This window comes from Schistosoma haematobium, chromosome 7 (assembly GCF_000699445.3).
Source record: "Schistosoma haematobium chromosome 7, whole genome shotgun sequence".
Lineage (NCBI taxonomy): Eukaryota > Metazoa > Platyhelminthes > Trematoda > Strigeidida > Schistosomatidae > Schistosoma > Schistosoma haematobium.
In genome coordinates, this window is record NC_067202.1 from 9036476 (window position 1) to 9057475 (window position 21000).

Here is a 21000-nt window from a genome sequence, read left to right on the forward strand (position 1 = left end):
GTTCCTTGTTCGCCTACACTGAGACACACTCACTTACTCACACTCTACTTCACACAACCAAACTCAACTCAGTCATTTCATCACAAATGCTTATATTGACAGTCGCCCTTTCATTCACCACTCATATGCCAGATTGCCGACTCCAATGAGAATCATCAATACTGAACGACGAAATCAAACATCACATATCAGTCACGCACACCACCTGGCAATCTATGCATGCTTATGAATAGGCGAACACACATTGGATGGGTTGGACAATGCCACGTGAATTCAACGGATGGTCGACAATGCTTCGTCGAACCAATGTTGCTCAGCACACATCAGACAGATTCACAAATACTGACAAACACATACACACACAACCAGGGTGGCTACGATCACGGTCACGGTGTCGACGTGAGACGTTTCGACCTCATCACATACACAATGGATTCTTGACTCCAAATTCAAGTGATCTGATAGGAGACCCACGGTACAGGTACTCACGGGACAACTCTCACACACAGTTACACAGAGAGTGAGAGAGAGTCACAGACACAAACACAAACACAAACACAAACACAAACACAGACACAGACACATCACGGATCGAAAAATTTATCGACATTCCACAACACTGCAATCAAGGAAACAAGTGTTTGAATGAGATTACCTGTGTTCCGAGAACATTCATCTCTCCGGAATCGACACGATCCATGTGACTGACAGAATGGGTGCCTGTCGAAGCGTCTCCACTCACATCTCCTTCAGCTCCAACTATCTCTGTCAGTGCTGGTCTTCCACCTGGTACCTGAAATGGAATGAGACCACAGAGTGGATTAAGCGCGAGTGTGTAGTGTGTAGTAATTAGTGCTGGATTGCAAGTGTGTGAGACCTATGCATTATGTTTGGTGAGACATTCATAGTGTTTTTTTATTGGTTGTCTGGATCACATGTCCGAAGTGAATTACTCGGCACACTGCTCACCTGTCATGTTCTCGTCCAGCCAATCATCTGCCTCCCCTTCACCCCAATCCACTCCACACATTCTCTGAAGAATCCATGTGCCTGTCGAATAGCATCTCTGTTCCTTGTTCGCCTACACTGAGACACACTCACTTACTCACACTCTACTTCACACAACCAAACTCAACTCAGTCATTTCATCACAAATGCTTATATTGACAGTCGCCCTTTCATTCACCACTCATATGCCAGATTGCCGACTCCAATGAGAATCATCAATACTGAACGACGAAATCAAACATCACATATCAGTCACGCACACCACCTGGCAATCTATGCATGCTTATGAATAGGCGAACACACATTGGATGGGTTGGACAATGCCACGTGAATTCAACGGATGGTCGACAATGCTTCGTCGAACCAATGTTGCTCAGCACACATCAGACAGATTCACAAATACTGACAAACACATACACACACAACCAGGGTGGCTACGATCACGGTCACGGTGTCGACGTGAGACGTTTCGACCTCATCACATACATAATGGATTCTTGACTCCAAATTCAAGTGATCTGATAGGAGACCCACGGTACAGGTACTCACGGGACAACTCTCACACACAGTTACACAGAGAGTGAGAGAGAGTCACAGACACAAACACAAACACAAACACAAACACAAACACAGACACAGACACATCACGGATCGAAAAATTTATCGACATTCCACAACACTGCAATCAAGGAAACAAGTGTTTGAATGAGATTACCTGTGTTCCGAGAACATTCTCCTCTCCGGAATCGACACGATCCATGTGACTGACAGAATGGGTGCCTATCGAAGCGTCTCCACTCACATCTCCTTCAGCTCCAACTACCTCTGTCAGTGCTGGTCTTCCACCTGGTACCTGAAATGGAATGAGACCACAGAGTGGATTAAGCGCGAGTGTGTAGTGTGCAGTAATTAGTGCTGGATTGCAAGTGTGTGAGACCTATGCATTATGTTTGGTGAGACATTCATAGTGTTTTTTATTGGTTGTCTGGATCACATGTCCGAAGTGAATTACTCGGCACACTGCTCACCTGTCATGTTCTCGTCCAGCCAATCATCTGCCTCCCCTTCACCCCAATCCACTCCACACATTCTCTGAAGAATCCATGTGCCTGTCGAATAGCATCTCTGTTCCTTGTTCGCCTACACTGAGACACACTCACTTACTCACACTCTACTTCACACAACCAAACTCAACTCAGTCATTTCATCACAAATGCTTATATTGACAGTCGCCCTTTCATTCACCACTCATATGCCAGATTGCCGACTCCAATGAGAATCATCAATACTGAACGACGAAATCAAACATCACATATCAGTCACGCACACCACCTGGCAATCTATGCATGCTTATGAATAGGCGAACACACATTGGATGGGTTGGACAATGCCACGTGAATTCAACGGATGGTCGACAATGCTTCGTCGAACCAATGTTGCTCAGCACACATCAGACAGATTCACAAATACTGACAAACACATACACACACAACCAGGGTGGCTACGATCACGGTCACGGTGTCGACGTGAGACGTTTCGACCTCATCACATACACAATGGATTCTTGACTCCAAATTCAAGTGATCTGATAGGAGACCCACGGTACAGGTACTCACGGGACAACTCTCACACACAGTTACACAGAGAGTGAGAGAGAGTCACAGACACAAACACAAACACAAACACAAACACAAACACAGACACAGACACATCACGGATCGAAAAATTTATCGACATTCCACAACACTGCAATCAAGGAAACAAGTGTTTGAATGAGATTACCTGTGTTCCGAGAACATTCTCCTCTCCGGAATCGACACGATCCATGTGACTGACAGAATGGGTGCCTGTCGAAGCGTCTCCACTCACATCTCCTTCAGCTCCAACTATCTCTGTCAGTGCTGGTCTTCCACCTGGTACCTGAAATGGAATGAGACCACAGAGTGGATTAAGCGCGAGTGTGTAGTGTGTAGTAATTAGTGCTGGATTGCAAGTGTGTGAGACCTATGCATTATGTTTGGTGAGACATTCATAGTGTTTTTTTATTGGTTGTCTGGATCACATGTCCGAAGTGAATTACTCGGCACACTGCTCACCTGTCATGTTCTCGTCCAGCCAATCATCTGCCTCCCCTTCACCCCAATCCACTCCACACATTCTCTGAAGAATCCATGTGCCTGTCGAATAGCATCTCTGTTCCTTGTTCGCCTACACTGAGACACACTCACTTACTCACACTCTACTTCACACAACCAAACTCAACTCAGTCATTTCATCACAAATGCTTATATTGACAGTCGCCCTTTCATTCACCACTCATATGCCAGATTGCCGACTCCAATGAGAATCATCAATACTGAACGACGAAATCAAACATCACATATCAGTCACGCACACCACCTGGCAATCTATGCATGCTTATGAATAGGCGAACACACATTGGATGGGTTGGACAATGCCACGTGAATTCAACGGATGGTCGACAATGCTTCGTCGAACCAATGTTGCTCAGCACACATCAGACAGATTCACAAATACTGAAAAACACATACACACACAACCAGGGTGGCTACGATCACGGTCACGGTGTCGACGTGAGACGTTTCGACCTCATCACATACACAATGGATTCTTGACTCCAAATTCAAGTGATCTGATAGGAGACCCACGGTACAGGTACTCACGGGACAACTCTCACACACAGTTACACAGAGAGTGAGAGAGAGTCACAGCAAACACAAACACAAACACAAACACAAACACAGACACAGACACATCACGGATCGAAAAATTTATCGACATTCCACAACACTGCAATCAAGGAAACAAGTGTTTGAATGAGATTACCTGTGTTCCGAGAACATTCTCCTCTCCGGAATCGACACGATCCATGTGACTGACAGAATGGGTGCCTGTCGAAGCGTCTCCACTCACATCTCCTTCAGCTCCAACTATCTCTGTCAGTGCTGGTCTTCCACCTGGTACCTGAAATGGAATGAGACCACAGAGTGGATTAAGCGCGAGTGTGTAGTGTGTAGTAATTAGTGCTGGATTGCAAGTGTGTGAGACCTATGCATTATGTTTGGTGAGACATTCATAGTGTTTTTTTATTGGTTGTCTGGATCACATGTCCGAAGTGAATTACTCGGCACACTGCTCACCTGTCATGTTCTCGTCCAGCTAATCATCTGCCTCCCCTTCACCCCAATCCACTCCACACATTCTCTGAAGAATCCATGTGCCTGTCGAATAGCATCTCTGTTCCTTGTTCGCCTACACTGAGACACACTCACTTACTCACACTCTACTTCACACAACCAAACTCAACTCAGTCATTTCATCACAAATGCTTATATTGACAGTCGCCCTTTCATTCACCACTCATATGCCAGATTGCCGACTCCAATGAGAATCATCAATACTGAACGACGAAATCAAACATCACATATCAGTCACGCACACCACCTGGCAATCTATGCATGCTTATGAATAGGCGAACACACATTGGATGGGTTGGACAATGCCACGTGAATTCAACGGATGGTCGACAATGCTTCGTCGAACCAATGTTGCTCAGCACACATCAGACAGATTCACAAATACTGAAAAACACATACACACACAACCAGGGTGGCTACGATCACGGTCACGGTGTCGACGTGAGACGTTTCGACCTCATCACATACACAATGGATTCTTGACTCCAAATTCAAGTGATCTGATAGGAGACCCACGGTACAGGTACTCACGGGACAACTCTCACACACAGTTACACAGAGAGTGAGAGAGAGTCACAGACACAAACACAAACACAAACACAAACACAGACACAGACACATCACGGATCGAAAAATTTATCGACATTCCACAACACTGCAATCAAGGAAACAAGTGTTTGAATGAGATTACCTGTGTTCCGAGAACATTCTCCTCTCCGGAATCGACACGATCCATGTGACTGACAGAATGGGTGCCTGTCGAAGCGTCTCCACTCACATCTCCTTCAGCTCCAACTATCTCTGTCAGTGCTGGTCTTCCACCTGGTACCTGAAATGGAATGAGACCACAGAGTGGATTAAGCGCGAGTGTGTAGTGTGTAGTAATTAGTGCTGGATTGCAAGTGTGTGAGACCTATGCATTATGTTTGGTGAGACATTCATAGTGTTTTTTATTGGTTGTCTGGATCACATGTCCGAAGTGAATTACTCGGCACACTGCTCACCTGTCATGTTCTCGTCCAGCTAATCATCTGCCTCCCCTTCACCCCAATCCACTCCACACATTCTCTGAAGAATCCATGTGCCTGTCGAATAGCATCTCTGTTCCTTGTTCGCCTACACTGAGACACACTCACTTACTCACACTCTACTTCACACAACCAAACTCAACTCAGTCATTTCATCACAAATGCTTATATTGACAGTCGCCCTTTCATTCACCACTCATATGCCAGATTGCCGACTCCAATGAGAATCATCAATACTGAACGACGAAATCAAACATCACATATCAGTCACGCACACCACCTGGCAATCTATGCATGCTTATGAATAGGCGAACACACATTGGATGGGTTGGACAATGCCACGTGAATTCAACGGATGGTCGACAATGCTTCGTCGAACCAATGTTGTTCAGCACACATCAGACAGATTCACAAATACTGAAAAACACATACACACACAACCAGGGTGGCTACGATCACGGTCACGGTGTCGACGTGAGACGTTTCGACCTCATCACATACACAATGGATTCTTGACTCCAAATTCAAGTGATCTGATAGGAGACCCACGGTACAGGTACTCACGGGACAACTCTCACACACAGTTACACAGAGAGTGAGAGAGAGTCACAGACACAAACACAAACACAAACACAAACACAAACACAGACACAGACACATCACGGATCGAAAAATTTATCGACATTCCACAACACTGCAATCAAGGAAACAAGTGTTTGAATGAGATTACCTGTGTTCCGAGAACATTCTCCTCTCCGGAATCGACACGATCCATGTGACTGACAGAATGGGTGCCTGTCGAAGCGTCTCCACTCACATCTCCTTCAGCTCCAACTACCTCTGTCAGTGCTGGTCTTCCACCTGGTACCTGAAATGGAATGCGACCACAGAGTGGATTAAGCGCGAGTGTGTAGTGTGTAGTAATTAGTGCTGGATTGCAAGTGTGTGAGACCTATGCATTATGTTTGGTGAGACATTCATAGTGTTTTTTATTGGTTGTCTGGATCACATGTCCGAAGTGAATTACTCGGCACACTGCTCACCTGTCATGTTCTCGTCCAGCCAATCATCTGCCTCCCCTTCACCCCAATCCACTCCACACATTCTCTGAAGAATCCATGTGCCTGTCGAATAGCATCTCTGTTCCTTGTTCGCCTACACTGAGACACACTCACTTACTCACACTCTACTTCACACAACCAAACTCAACTCAGTCATTTCATCACAAATGCTTATATTGACAGTCGCCCTTTCATTCACCACTCATATGCCAGATTGCCGACTTCAATGAGAATCATCAATACTGAACGACGAAATCAAACATCACATATCAGTCACGCACACCACCTGGCAATCTATGCATGCTTATGAATAGGCGAACACACATTGGATGGGTTGGACAATGCCACGTGAATTCAACGGATGGTCGACAATGCTTCGTCGAACCAATGTTGCTCAGCACACATCAGACAGATTCACAAATACTGAAAAACACATACACACACAACCAGGGTGGCTACGATCACGGTCACGGTGTCGACGTGAGACGTTTCGACCTCATCACATACACAATGGATTCTTGACTCCAAATTCAAGTGATCTGATAGGAGACCCACGGTACAGGTACTCACGGGACAACTCTCACACACAGTTACACAGAGAGTGAGAGAGAGTCACAGACACAAACACAAACACAAACACAAACACAAACACAGACACAGACACATCACGGATCGAAAAATTTATCGACATTCCACAACACTGCAATCAAGGAAACAAGTGTTTGAATGAGATTACCTGTGTTCCGAGAACATTCTCCTCTCCGGAATCGACACGATCCATGTGACTGACAGAATGGGTGCCTGTCGAAGCGTCTCCACTCACATCTCCTTCAGCTCCAACTATCTCTGTCAGTGCTGGTCTTCCACCTGGTACCTGAAATGGAATGAGACCACAGAGTGGATTAAGCGCGAGTGTGTAGTGTGTAGTAATTAGTGCTGGATTGCAAGTGTGTGAGACCTATGCATTATGTTTGGTGAGACATTCATAGTGTTTTTTTATTGGTTGTCTGGATCACATGTCCGAAGTGAATTACTCGGCACACTGCTCACCTGTCATGTTCTCGTCCAGCCAATCATCTGCCTCCCCTTCACCCCAATCCACTCCACACATTCTCTGAAGAATCCATGTGCCTGTCGAATAGCATCTCTGTTCCTTGTTCGCCTACACTGAGACACACTCACTTACTCACACTCTACTTCACACAACCAAACTCAACTCAGTCATTTCATCACAAATGCTTATATTGACAGTCGCCCTTTCATTCACCACTCATATGCCAGATTGCCGACTCCAATGAGAATCATCAATACTGAACGACGAAATCAAACATCACATATCAGTCACGCACACCACCTGGCAATCTATGCATGCTTATGAATAGGCGAACACACATTGGATGGGTTGGACAATGCCACGTGAATTCAACGGATGGTCGACAATGCTTCGTCGAACCAATGTTGCTCAGCACACATCAGACAGATTCACAAATACTGACAAACACATACACACACAACCAGGGTGGCTACGATCACGGTCACGGTGTCGACGTGAGACGTTTCGACCTCATCACATACACAATGGATTCTTGACTCCAAATTCAAGTGATCTGATAGGAGACCCACGGTACAGGTACTCACGGGACAACTCTCACACACAGTTACACAGAGAGTGAGAGAGAGTCACAGACACAAACACAAACACAAACACAAACACAAACACAGACACAGACACATCACGGATCGAAAAATTTATCGACATTCCACAACACTGCAATCAAGGAAACAAGTGTTTGAATGAGATTACCTGTGTTCCGAGAACATTCTCCTCTCCGGAATCGACACGATCCATGTGACTGACAGAATGGGTGCCTGTCGAAGCGTCTCCACTCACATCTCCTTCAGCTCCAACTACCTCTGTCAGTGCTGGTCTTCCACCTGGTACCTGAAATGGAATGAGACCACAGAGTGGATTAAGCGCGAGTGTGTAGTGTGTAGTAATTAGTGCTGGATTGCAAGTGTGTGAGACCTATGCATTATGTTTGGTGAGACATTCATAGTGTTTTTTATTGGTTGTCTGGATCACATGTCCTTAGTGAATTCCTCTTCACCCACCTTATCTGGCTTTTTTCTTGTATGTTGTTTTTTTGCATTTGATTAATTTTTTGTTTGTGGATGTTTAATTAAAATTTTTCGGTGTTTCTTTTTTGTGTTTCTTTTTCTTATTTTTTTGGATATTGCGTTTTATTCTTGTTGTTAATATATTTTTCTGTTTTGGATATCTTCCATTTTGATTTGTGTTTTAATATTGCAGAAAAATTTTTTTTTACTCTTTTTTATTTTCAATGAACTATTAACATGAATTCGCCATTAATTAGTGTTGTTGTGTTTGCCTGGTTAGGGAATATATAATTGCAAATTCTTCAATATTGAAATGCTAAACAAGTTTTTGGTAATTATTATTGTAAATTTTTTTGGTTGCAATTATATGAAGCTTTAATTGGACAACCGTTTAGATTCTTCTATCAACGTTCTGTTTAATTGTTTTAATGAATTCAATAAATACTTCAATTCATATTTATTCAGTGTTGATAAAGGAATCACAAGTTGAATCTTTTAGAGTGATATGAGGTTATTTTAGAACATCACAGTTAATTGTTTAATTTTAAAAAGTTGAAAAGATCGAAACCAATAGGTCCTGGGTTTGAATCTTCCGAGGCGGGATGGTGAAGCTCACTGCTACTGTGGGGTCTTACAATAGGACGGAACAACCGTTCAGTGCTTCCAGGTTTTCCATGGTGGTCTACACTCAATCGACTCATGATCTTAACCATTTGAACAGATATATGTTGAAAATGCAAGTTTAATGAATTCTGTAATATTATTTACAGATAGTGTTGATATTGATCGCTAAATTCAGCATGTTATTTAATTAACAAATTATCAATTATATTTCATTTATTTGAGATAGTTTGTATTAGTTAATAACATGTAATAATTTCCTTATACGATCTAATCAAAAAATTCTGCATTTTCAATCTGTTTACTTAAATAAAAGTAAAGAGAATTACAACCAGTAAACAGTTTATGAATGAATTAATACGTCGTATTTATTTAAAAGAATGTACGGTAAGAGTATAATTCATGGACAACCTTCGAGCAACGTTATAGTGACCTTGAGAGTGTCCACTTATTAACTAGGACGAAATGAGGGTTATAAACCAGTGTGAGGGATTATAATTAGGATAATGAATTATATTTAGGGTTTTCATCACGAAATGACATCAGCTATAATGTTAAAACTCTATTTAGCGAAATGGGTGAATTTCACGCCAAAATCCGAGACCTGTTATCTTATACCTGATCAGTTCGATCATAAATTATAGTTTCGCTAAAATGTCAATACTTTCATCTTTCTTGTCTAAATGGATGAAATTTTCAAGATTACCGTTGTATAAAATTATGGAAAACAATATTGTCACAATTGATTGATCACTGGGTGGCGATCAATGTCATGCTTGTCTAGTCCTTATTAGTGCAGATCGAATGCTATCGATCATGTTGCAATGTGGCCACCAGTCTAGGTCCTACAGGAGGTCGGTCGCGGCTCGGATAGCCAGTGGTAACGTCTCTGACTGTGAAGCTGGGTGACACGAGATCGAATCCACCAGGGAGCACCAGTTCCCTCAAGATTACAGGTACACCTTGCTGACGAGTGCCAAGTAGCACGAAACCCGGGTCCAGGGTTTCCTGTTGACTACCTCCAACCACCATCTAAAAACAATATTGTCTTTTAAACTCTACATATTTCAATGGTATAGAACATCACAGAATATTCTTATTTTGTTTAAGGAATTGACCAAATGGTGTTTATACAGTAATAAAAAAATCATTCTACCATGTTACCATTTGCATGCATGTGTATATGTTAAAATCGTATAAAACACACCTGCCCAGAGATCTGGAGGTATTCAGTTACTAGGTACATTTTCTTTCGACAGAGGCTATTTTTTTTGTCGATATTTATTTTTATTACTACATGTGTGTAAAATGAAGATTTTTTTAAGAACATCTTTCAAATAATGCATCGTCACAAAAAGGCAAGTAGGTATATTAGAGATTGAAAAAAATTGCATAAATAATTCCGACTGTCTACCATACATTCAAGCAATTCTTGTCAGAAAAAGTTGAACAAAGCAGTCATCAAATTAGATTAATATTTATCAATCGGATGAAATACATCGTTGGAAGGAAAGGCGGTTGGGTTTCTATGTGATTTATCAGGTGAATGTGAATTTGATAAACATCTATTTAAGTAGTGTATAAGCATGATTCAACATTACATTTAACTACTTCCAAATAAAAAGTAAATGTTTTTGTTAAGTATTGATTTATGAGGAATATTATTTGTTCCAGTGTGTAAGCATAGTTCCTGATACACATATTACCATTTGAAATAAATCAATATTGATATGCTTCAGAAAATTCGTTTATTTACCCACGCTTCAATTATTATGTACTTGGAATAATGAAGGTTATCTTATATAAGGAATTTTGCAAACATGTGTCAAGTAATTCGATAATCATTTGCTATGATGTCTCTACGTTTACTAATAGTTTATTAGTACGGATCGTGTATTAGATTCAAATTACAAGATTTCGAAAAATCAATTACGAGGTGAACAATAAGTTATTACACTTTGTGGGAAACCCTGGTGAGTTTTCGGTGTCTAGTTCGATTTATATGAAGTAAGAGTTTATGTTTCACTTGGCACAGTCTCAATAATCTAACAATGCTTACTTAGACTTTTAGTGATACCTCTTCTTTTGACAGTGTAAGGAATGGTACTATGTCAAGCCCACATGGGTTATTCTAGCCTCTGGACAGATCAATCTATTCACTTTTCTAAAATCACATTCTTACCTTGTCACTTATTCGCATATTAACCCTGACTGCTTTTATTTCAGTGTGTTAATTACCTACCCTATTCGTTGTCTGTAACACTTTTTGTTTGACTATAAATATCAAGTCATGCTTGATAATACCGAGTTGGCTCACTTGCCCCCTCCACCGCATGTCATTTCATTTCATTCCACTCTCTCCTCTCCACTTTCTTTGCTTCGTTTCTTCGATTGTCAACGATTGTGTGAAGCATACGTATTCGAAATCCATTCTTGTATTTGATTTATTTTTATTCCCTTATTCACTAACGTGATTTAAGTTGATGATTATATACGAGGGTAACCTGGAAATATATTTCGATAGTAATCATTCATACGGTCGAACTGGAGTCAGATAAGAGGGCTACTAAAACAGATATCCTTAACAAATATTTTCAACGCTCTCTCACATGATCATATTAACTCCATTGTTCAGTTTCTTTGTATTTTTACGTTACCTATATTGTGAATATTGTAACTGTATTTATTATTTGTATGAATATTCTATGAAAGGTTTTACCCTCGAACTAAAGTTAGAACCATCTTTTACTGTCTAATATAATAAATGCGGAGAATGACCCAGTAACTTTCAGAACACTTATTAGACACCAAGTACATTGTGTCAAAACGTCAATATATATAAAATGTGTATGATTTTTACACTGTTTGGATTTTTCAAGATTTGTTATTATTTTGTTACAGATAGTCATTTCTCCAAGAGGTATTAAATATTTCTGCAGGTCCGTCCTCAATCAGCACAAATGCTCTTAAATGCCCCGGTACAGCAGAGGGTGGGGAGAGTTAGCTTTCACTTTCCAAATGCTCTCACACGGCCATGCGTATACAGCCACGACCAGGAAAGTTCTATCCACTGCCTTCTCACGGCATTACTGTTGTTTAGGAAGCTGAGAGGACGAAAACCAAATGTGCGGCACTTTAACCAGGTTGATGGATATGGAGGATCCACCTAGGGCAGTTGGAAAACACTAATTACAAATTAATGGTGAATATTGGCTTAGAGATCCTGAGGTAACAAGTGGTGTATGAACCAACAGTTGGTTACTGGCTATCACGGGACTGCATCTCCTAACTTTGCTCCACTGTCTTGTGGATCAGACCTTTTGGTCGAAGGCTCTGGATGTGGCCCTCTAAGAAAACCACCTGCTTCAGTCTGAGTACCCGAGCGGTATCACAGCCCACACACAAATCAAGTGACTTGTGTGTTGTATATGTATTCGGTGCCCGTTGTAACAATATTTATGTGTTCAAACAAATAAATAGATGAAAAATCAGTACAAATGTTTGACAGGAACTCAAAGAGAAACTGACGGTTGTAAATTGTGAGTTTAATGATTTCAGTAACAGAAAGTATCATATTTAATTGCTTTATGAACTATTAGAATACTATGAATGAAGGGTTTTCTCTCATGTTATATATATAACCATTTTTATGAAGTACTGACCAAAATAAAATGTTTTCAATGATCAGTATGAAGTAATTTCGTGTCTTTAAATGAATGAAAAGGTAATTCTTAGATTATTAGTTAAATATTGTTTTAAATATATTGGTTCCGTAGTCAACTTGAAAAAGTACCTAACTATTCAATATTCGAATTGCCTTGATTCTGGAAGCATCCTTTCGAGTTGAAAGTTATTCTTATATATAAAAAGAATATTGGCGAAATGACTTTAGTACACCTAGAATACTCATAGAGCTTCACATAATACATACTGAAAATGGAGAATTTATGTCGCGGAAATTAAGGGATAATATACTTTATAATCAACGTATTAAATTTCTTTATATTCCACAGTCCTTAACCTCAACAGAATACTTTCGTTTACTAAACACTTGAAATACGTATTTAATATATATTAAAGTGCCGGACATAATACACCTATCATATATAGGCTTGTGAGCATGACTTTGAACCACACTTTACGTATACGGATTAGTAAATTATTATCAAGTTGAGTAAACCAATAAAAGTGAGGTGGAACACAAACTTGAATCCCTAAATCCTAAGCTACCGAGCTCCATTAACTAAATATATATATATCAGTTTCTCAGTCTTAGAAATAAATGGATAAACCCTACATACAAACAACTTCAGGTTGGTGTTGAAAATTTGATCATTTTAAGAAAAAAATATTGATTCTAGTTGTTTGGAGACACATGTTACATGACTGATAATATGAAAAATACAAAGAAATACATAGAATCAATCCTACATTGATTTTAAATTTCAATTCATTGTTTTATATGACGTTTTTTTCAAAATGATATCTACCGATTTTAGGTTATCAATCTCTGCTTTTCCCTAATGTATTGACATGGTATATAGGTAGCCTGCTTGAATATCTGGGCTACCTGTTCCTGCCATTTGAATATTTCAACAAGTTCTCAGTTTTCTTATTTGTTTTAGCACATCATTATGCCTATTAGTGTGCGTGTTTGTAGAAAATTTACGACATTTCTCTGTACAAGTTACAAAAGAGGTCAATCAGAGACATCGTGGTTGCTAGCAATATGCATCGAAAAGAATATACATTATTTACCTGTTCATTCCTGAACTGCTAACATCTAATTGGCAATCACTCAATATTTATCGTCAGGATCAATCAAGAAATAAGAAAAAGAAATCTGTTGAAATAATTTATGCCCAGAATTCCATATTGTACCAATACATTTGATAATGATTAAAGCTAATAATAATGAAATGGCTTAGTCCTAATGTTTTAACTTATTCACCATATCGATTTAATTGATTTACACCTTCATGAACTAATATCCTACAGTGAACTGTTGGAGTTTCTTTCTTTTTTTTACCTTTTTACATCCGTTATCACTTTTACTTCTCCATTATTATTTTTTTCGGAAGAAAATTCATTTCATAAAAATGTTTTCTACATATGAAACCATTTTTATTCATTATGTAGGTCCACCATACATGTGTAACTTGATATATTACATGTGTTGAAACATTATCTTAGGGATATTTTATAAAATGTAACAAACATTAGCGAAAATCCAGTAATTTATTTACTGTTTAGAAATTTTCTTACTTCGTCTCTCCTCCTCTTCATTTCTCTTTTTCAAGTGAAACTTCTTGTTTCTATAAAAAGCCTTTCTGGTAATAGAATGGAGGTAGAAAGTGTATAAACTAATTAAGAAATGTTTTTATTAATTTTGGAATGTGAAAATCAGATTTATTTTATGTGGAAACCATGATTTCAGCTTCATTAGTGTTAGATATTTGAGACTAATCGACTTGATATCTTGTGTTTTATGAATTTATTAATGTAGAATATTGATAGATGCAAGATGATGTTTAGAGATAATCGATAGGAAACTATTGCTCTAGATTCCGTGTCATTTGATATCTTGTGGGGACTGATAATCCTTAGCAGATTTAGTCCCCTGACGCTTAGTTTCACAGTAAGAGATATTACCATTGAGCAATCCGGGTTACGCTTGACCTCTTTTAGGACTAAGATGTATTAACAATTCATCAGTCAACATATATTCATCAATTTTATATATCTAAAGTCATTCTTTATTGCTGGTCAAATTCTACCGATCAAGTAATAATGTGCCAAATAGTCCAAGTGACTTGATATTGTCCACACTATGTTGAAATTTAACGTGGTGGCATCAATTCCTTCCAGACTACAGGTGCACCTTGCTGACGAGCCTCAGATACCTTCAACCATCAACTGAGATCTCAAAATAGTGCATGCGATGTCAAGTCACTTAGACTATTTTCACGTAGAAAGGTAATCAGTAGAATTTTGTCAGCATTAAGAATGGTTCAACATGTGTAACAATGTTCATCCCACTTTGTGATCGATCAATTGTAAATACCAATACATATCCACCATACATAACATACCGATACATACCGATCTACAAATGTAAACTATACTCATTTAGCTTTACATTCACAAAAGTCATTTGTTAGACATTGAGACCATAAATAATGTTGATTTAGCTAATACCTGTCTATGATTGAATAAGTAGTTAAAATTTCCTTTTTGACAAAATACATCTACTCAATACACATATATCAAAAAGTCCATCATTTTCAGCTCCATGAAATAAAATGAGACATTCAGTTTAATAAAGTATACTTTCGAAATTTTATGTTTTTCATTTGTTGCTTATATAAAAGCGGTATGATGTGTAGCATTATATTGTAGCGACATTTATTTGTCGATAAATGTTGACTTAAAAAATTTAGCACCAAATAAATCCTAATAGACACTTGCTTGTGCAGTCGGGTGAAGTTTAAATTCACTTGAATCTTCCCATTGATGTTTAGGACTGCAATTGATAAGTCTCTCATTGGTATATGTGCATACTGTGTGTATTGCCTCGATATTGCCTTAATCCACAAGCAATATAAGCAAACATCAGAACTCAGTAGCTAAATGGATAACATGATAGCGTGTGTGAACATCAACTCTGAGATGCAGGTACATCCGGCTGACGACTTTCAAAGAGGACGAAACACGCGTCCTGGATTTCACTGCTAGCCACTATCCATCTTTGCAAATAAGTGAATGTTTATAAAAATTCATTGATGAAATCATATTATGTATCATGGTGCATGTATCACTAGTGACTAGTCTGGTGTAGCTTCATTTATATTAGTCTATGTTTAGCTAATTTAATTTCTGTGATTTTTTGTCTCCCTTTCAAAATATCTTGTATTAAAGATGACTTATTTTCACTAAGACAGTGGTCACTAGATTAGCTATGTGTCACGTCTAGATTATGTGATAGTATTTTAAGTTACTGGTAATAAACTTAAGATATAACTAGATATCAGAAGGGCTTTTTGTGGATATTAAAGTAATTCCAATAGTTGAAATCATGAACCAATTGAAGCTAGACCTTGAAGCACTGGATGGCTGTTTCGTCGTATTGTGGGACTCCTCAGTGGCAGTGTGCATCCACGATCTCACCCGCCGCGAGATTCGAACCCAGGACATATCAGCCACGCGCGCGAGCGCTTAACCTTTACGCCACTGGGCCGGCATCCAACAGTGTTAATGCTCAACCAATCCATGAAATTGAGCGACTGTCCACTAATGTCTTCAGTGAGTTATTGTCTCACATCAGACGTGTTTGAACTCCACTGATCACTGCTTTGAACTAGGACTCCAGGAAATACCTCTTGAAGCCAGTCACTAGTGAGCATGTGTTGATTAATATCAGAAGGGGGTTTTGTGGATATTAATTTAATTTCAATAATTGAGATATAACTAGATAGTTGATGTTCAACATAAATATATTCAGAATCATCTAACAATATTCTAAACAAATACATATGTGGTACTGAATATGATTGGATGAAAAATTTTACAGAAGTTTAATTTGAGCTACTTAATTTCATGTAATCGCTTCTTTTTAATCAGAGATGAACAAATTATAAACCATGAATCATATGGTACTCATAAGACTCAAGCGTTTAGGGTAACTATTTTCCAACTTACCTGTTTTTACATTTGTTTGAACTATGAATTCTAACTGTATGTGCTCACATTTTATCTTGCATTTAACTCACATTGGAAAACAGGCATTCTCATTTATGAAATTCAGTAAGTTGAAACTTAGATATGAGCTTACAGAGTTAGTAATACTCAATGAAACAAATGAGATTATAATTCACTAGTGAAAAACTTTAGATAATTAATCTTTTCTCATTGATCAACAGCTATTATTATTATTATTATTATTATTACTAGCGCCAATGATTGAATGAGTCTATGTCAATTTCATATATAAATAATACATTTCAGTATTTTAATTTAATGATTTTGATCGTTTGTAGGTTCGATCTGATACACAGTAATCTTGTGTAATTTCTACTAAAAACGTTTAAGTTAACAAATATAACAGCTGGGAATTATCGGGGGTGATTAACTACTGACTGTCAGTCATCCTTGTATTATTTTCGAAAATGGTTACAAATCATTGAAATTAATTAGGTATACAGTTTATAAAATGATTGGTTTTAGCAACATAAAAATAGAATACAATAAAGAATAGAAAAAGCATGGTTATTATTAATGGAAGATTGATAAATTCAAAGCTTGACTGAAGATTCACGTCTTCAAAGAAACCAAAAATAGGATGGATATTGGCTAGCAGTGGAATCTGGGACGTGCGTTTCATCCTCTTTGGAACTCGTCAGCTGGATGTACCTGTATCTCAGAGTTGATGTTCACCCTGACACTCGAAACCAGTACCAGCTGACGAGTTCCGACTAAGACGAAAAGCGCCTCTTTAATTCCTCTGCTAGCCACTACCTGTCTTTGCTTGTAATGCTTGTGAATTAAGGCAGTGTCAAGGCAATACGCACAGTATGTACATATACCAATAAGAGACTGATCAATTGCAGTCCTAAACATCAATGGGAAAATCCAAGTTAACAATATCAAGTGAATTTATCAGTAATTACGGTTAACTAGGTTGAACATTTCTCAGGAATATATATATATATATATATATGGTTTTCCAGGCGTCAATCACTCAATAAAGTTCTATTATTTAGAGTTATACTAAACAGTTAGACAATAACATTCTTTACTTTTCTACTAAAATAAACAAGTCATATAGTTCTTGCTTTGTTTTCCAGTATAAAATTAAACAAAGACGCAGCATGAAAACTAGTCTAATCATTTATAAACAGTAAATAACTTTAGTCAAATGTTCTGAAGTAATAGTCATTTCAGGAGATTATGGTGTGTGCGGAGTAGAAAAGGAAGATAAAGGGAACGAGTAGACTGTTAATTGTTCTGTAGTTGTTTAATATAAGTAGATAATTATATAAATATTAGAAAAAATATCCATAGTGTATTTACGGACAAACCTATGTATTTGTTTATAAATCACTATGCTTCGTTTTTATGATAATTTTAGTTACGATTATTGGGAAAAGAAAAGAGGAAACTTATGAATTTTTTTCCATGATGACTATTGTATATTAATAAACAAAAATTTATATCAAACTGTGAAATTGATCTCTTAATAGTTGAATTCATCAGTCCACCATTCAAAACCTGGAAGGACTGGACGGCCGTTTCATCATAGTATGGGACTACTCAGTAGTGCGCATCCACAACATTTGAAATGGGTTTTGATCATAAAAATATGTTAAACAAAAAGTGATCATTAGGAACTAAGATTTATAGAGTTATGAAGAATAGTAATAAAAAGCTGAATAGCTACTTTGTATTTTTGCAGAACATCATAGAATTATACATGAAAATGCCTTCATATCCGATCGTCAGTAGATGATTATCAAAAATCATCACATTCCGCTTATTATTATTATTATTGACTAGTTTCAAGATGAAATGTTGACCTGTACATTTCTAAATTGTTATTTACAGAGCAATCTAGAAGGTTATATCATGTATTCCACAAACGGTGCACCTGTTTGCCGACAGAGACTGACCAAATCCAGTATTACATTGCAAAAACAGAATACTAACAACAGCTACAAATCAGGCGTTTACCATCTTAATCGTTATTCCTTAACTACATGCAGTTGATAGCAACATGTCTGGGGAATCTATGTCATTTGTTGAACTGAGTAGAATCATAGTTTAATTAGATCAAATTCATTTTCTCTTAATTTAACTTTAAGAAAATGGTGGGAGCATCCCAAGTTAGACCGTATAAAAAAATACAAGATTCCACTTTACAAAAAGATCACTTAGTTGATAATTATTAATGATTATTCAACTTACTTTGTACAGAAATTCGGAAAAAAGTCCTCAGTTAATCTTTATAAGGATAGTACAAATTTAATGGTTGAGGTTAGATAAGAAGTTATTTAGAAATACTATACTGACTAGTAATTCAGTAAAATTAGGTTGTGAGTAAATTTATTATCAGGTGATCAGTCATCGTGTTTATTTTTTCTGTTGTTGACATAACTATTCTATGTAGCTAATTGAAGAGATTAGGTCAGATGATTATAATTAGTCATTATCAGTTCAAGAATTAATCTTTTGCATTTGTTTGACTGATACCAATAAAAACGTGAAACCACTGTTTTTGTAGCATTCTAGAATAAAATTCTTCAGGAGTGTGTATCTATGAGCCATCGAGTGATCGGACCAAAGACCCTCAAATTTGTTTCATGTTTTATTTAGGAAAAAGAGTTAATACATTCCAATTCACTTGGAAACTAGAAGCAAACGAATTCAAATCTGTTTCTTAAAAAACCATCATTTTAAGTCATTAGTCCTTTTTATAATCAGTAAATCTTTCAAATGTATTATTGTATATAACCTGTTGAAACCTTCACTGTAAAGTATAACCCTTCTGTATAGGCTTAGAAGTTAATATTCGTGGGAAACTTGATGTTAATATCAACCAAAACAAATGTAGTTTCTAATATAAAGAATTCATGATAACTGGGAATTGCATATGTGATTTCTTTTATAATACACTACTTATGAATCCCTTTGTTGTTATCTATGTATTTCTTTATTAATCTCATCAATATATTGTATGACGAAAATGTAATGTCCTGTAACATGTAACCCTAGAACTAAGATTTTCAACAAAAAAACACAGTCCATTTGATTTTCTCCAAATTGTAAATAAAATCTGTCATTAGAAGTCATTGTATTATGCTCGTTGCTGAAACTTTTCGCTGCACTCCGTACACTTTCCAGCTATTTACCGTGTATCTGACTAAAATATTATTTGATAACATTTCAGTTATTTTCATTGTTAATTGATTTTCAGCGTACTTGCTAAATTATCTGAATTTCTAAACGATGAAAAATATCTGATAATATCATATTATCTAATTCCTAATTCTGTGATTCGGTCCTATCAATGCTATTATTATATGATAACTAGTCTTAATGACTGGAAACAGGTGCGTCTCCTTAGCAAAATGATCGAATTTTTATTATTCATAAAAAATTAACTCCACCTGGAGGCCTTCTGCCGGTTCCAAGCCCGAACAAAGGAGGAGGGTCGGGTATAGGGTTGGCGACCTAATCCCGTAGAAAACTAGCTAAAAAAAGGCTAACTAGTAAAAAATACTTCAAACCATTTAAAATCTACCCTGGGAGTTAGAAGGTCTTCATTTAGAAGAGTTATGACGCCTTATGGGGATAGCCAAGTTTCATCGGAAGTCACGAGGCTGATGCCCCTTCTGACAACCGGACCAACCATTAATTTAGGTGTATAGAATGCTCGTACAATGCGAGAGATCGGGAGAGTCATCCGAATTGCTGCAGAAATAAAAAACTTGGGGATCTTAATGACTGATATTAGTTTAAAAATTTACATCAATGAATTTGTTTTCATCAAAATGACAACAGTTTCAAGCAATTTTTGTTTTCTGTTTCAAAATACCTCAGAAGCAAGTAAAATAAACTCATTGAGTATCTGCCTGTGTTGAGTGTAATAAGTATAAAACTATGAAAGTGAATATCATTTGACAAGTTTTTTTACAACTTATGGAATGATTTTTCCCAAAGTATGATTTATGAGTACAGTGAAATATCTATATTATAGACTCTTAAATAATGAACCAATCTGATGTTTATAACCGTTTGGATGATATACATACATTTTCAAACAATAAGTAAATCAACATGAAAAAGACAATCTAGTCTATTTTTATACCATGTTATATTTATCAATTGGTAGTTCGATGGATTACTGTTTCATTTTCTAAACTTTTGACCCTTATCTCATGGTTATTTGAC

The 21000-nt window shown here is 37.6% G+C and overlaps 1 protein-coding gene across 1 annotated transcript in view; it reads right to left on the minus strand.

The window, feature by feature from the left end:
• The window catches only part of MS3_00011179 (uncharacterized protein), a gene marked incomplete at both ends in the record, with an annotated part of 136527 nt that overhangs the window by 98244 nt on the left and 17283 nt on the right, over positions 1–21000 (minus strand). The window contains 7 exons of the mRNA XM_051219584.1: positions 656–793; positions 1724–1861; positions 2791–2928; positions 3856–3993; positions 4918–5055; positions 7052–7189; positions 8120–8257. Coding sequence (XP_051064365.1) covers positions 656–793; positions 1724–1861; positions 2791–2928; positions 3856–3993; positions 4918–5055; positions 7052–7189; positions 8120–8257 — 966 coding nt within the window. The remainder of the gene's footprint in view (positions 1–655; positions 794–1723; positions 1862–2790; positions 2929–3855; positions 3994–4917; positions 5056–7051; positions 7190–8119; positions 8258–21000) is intronic.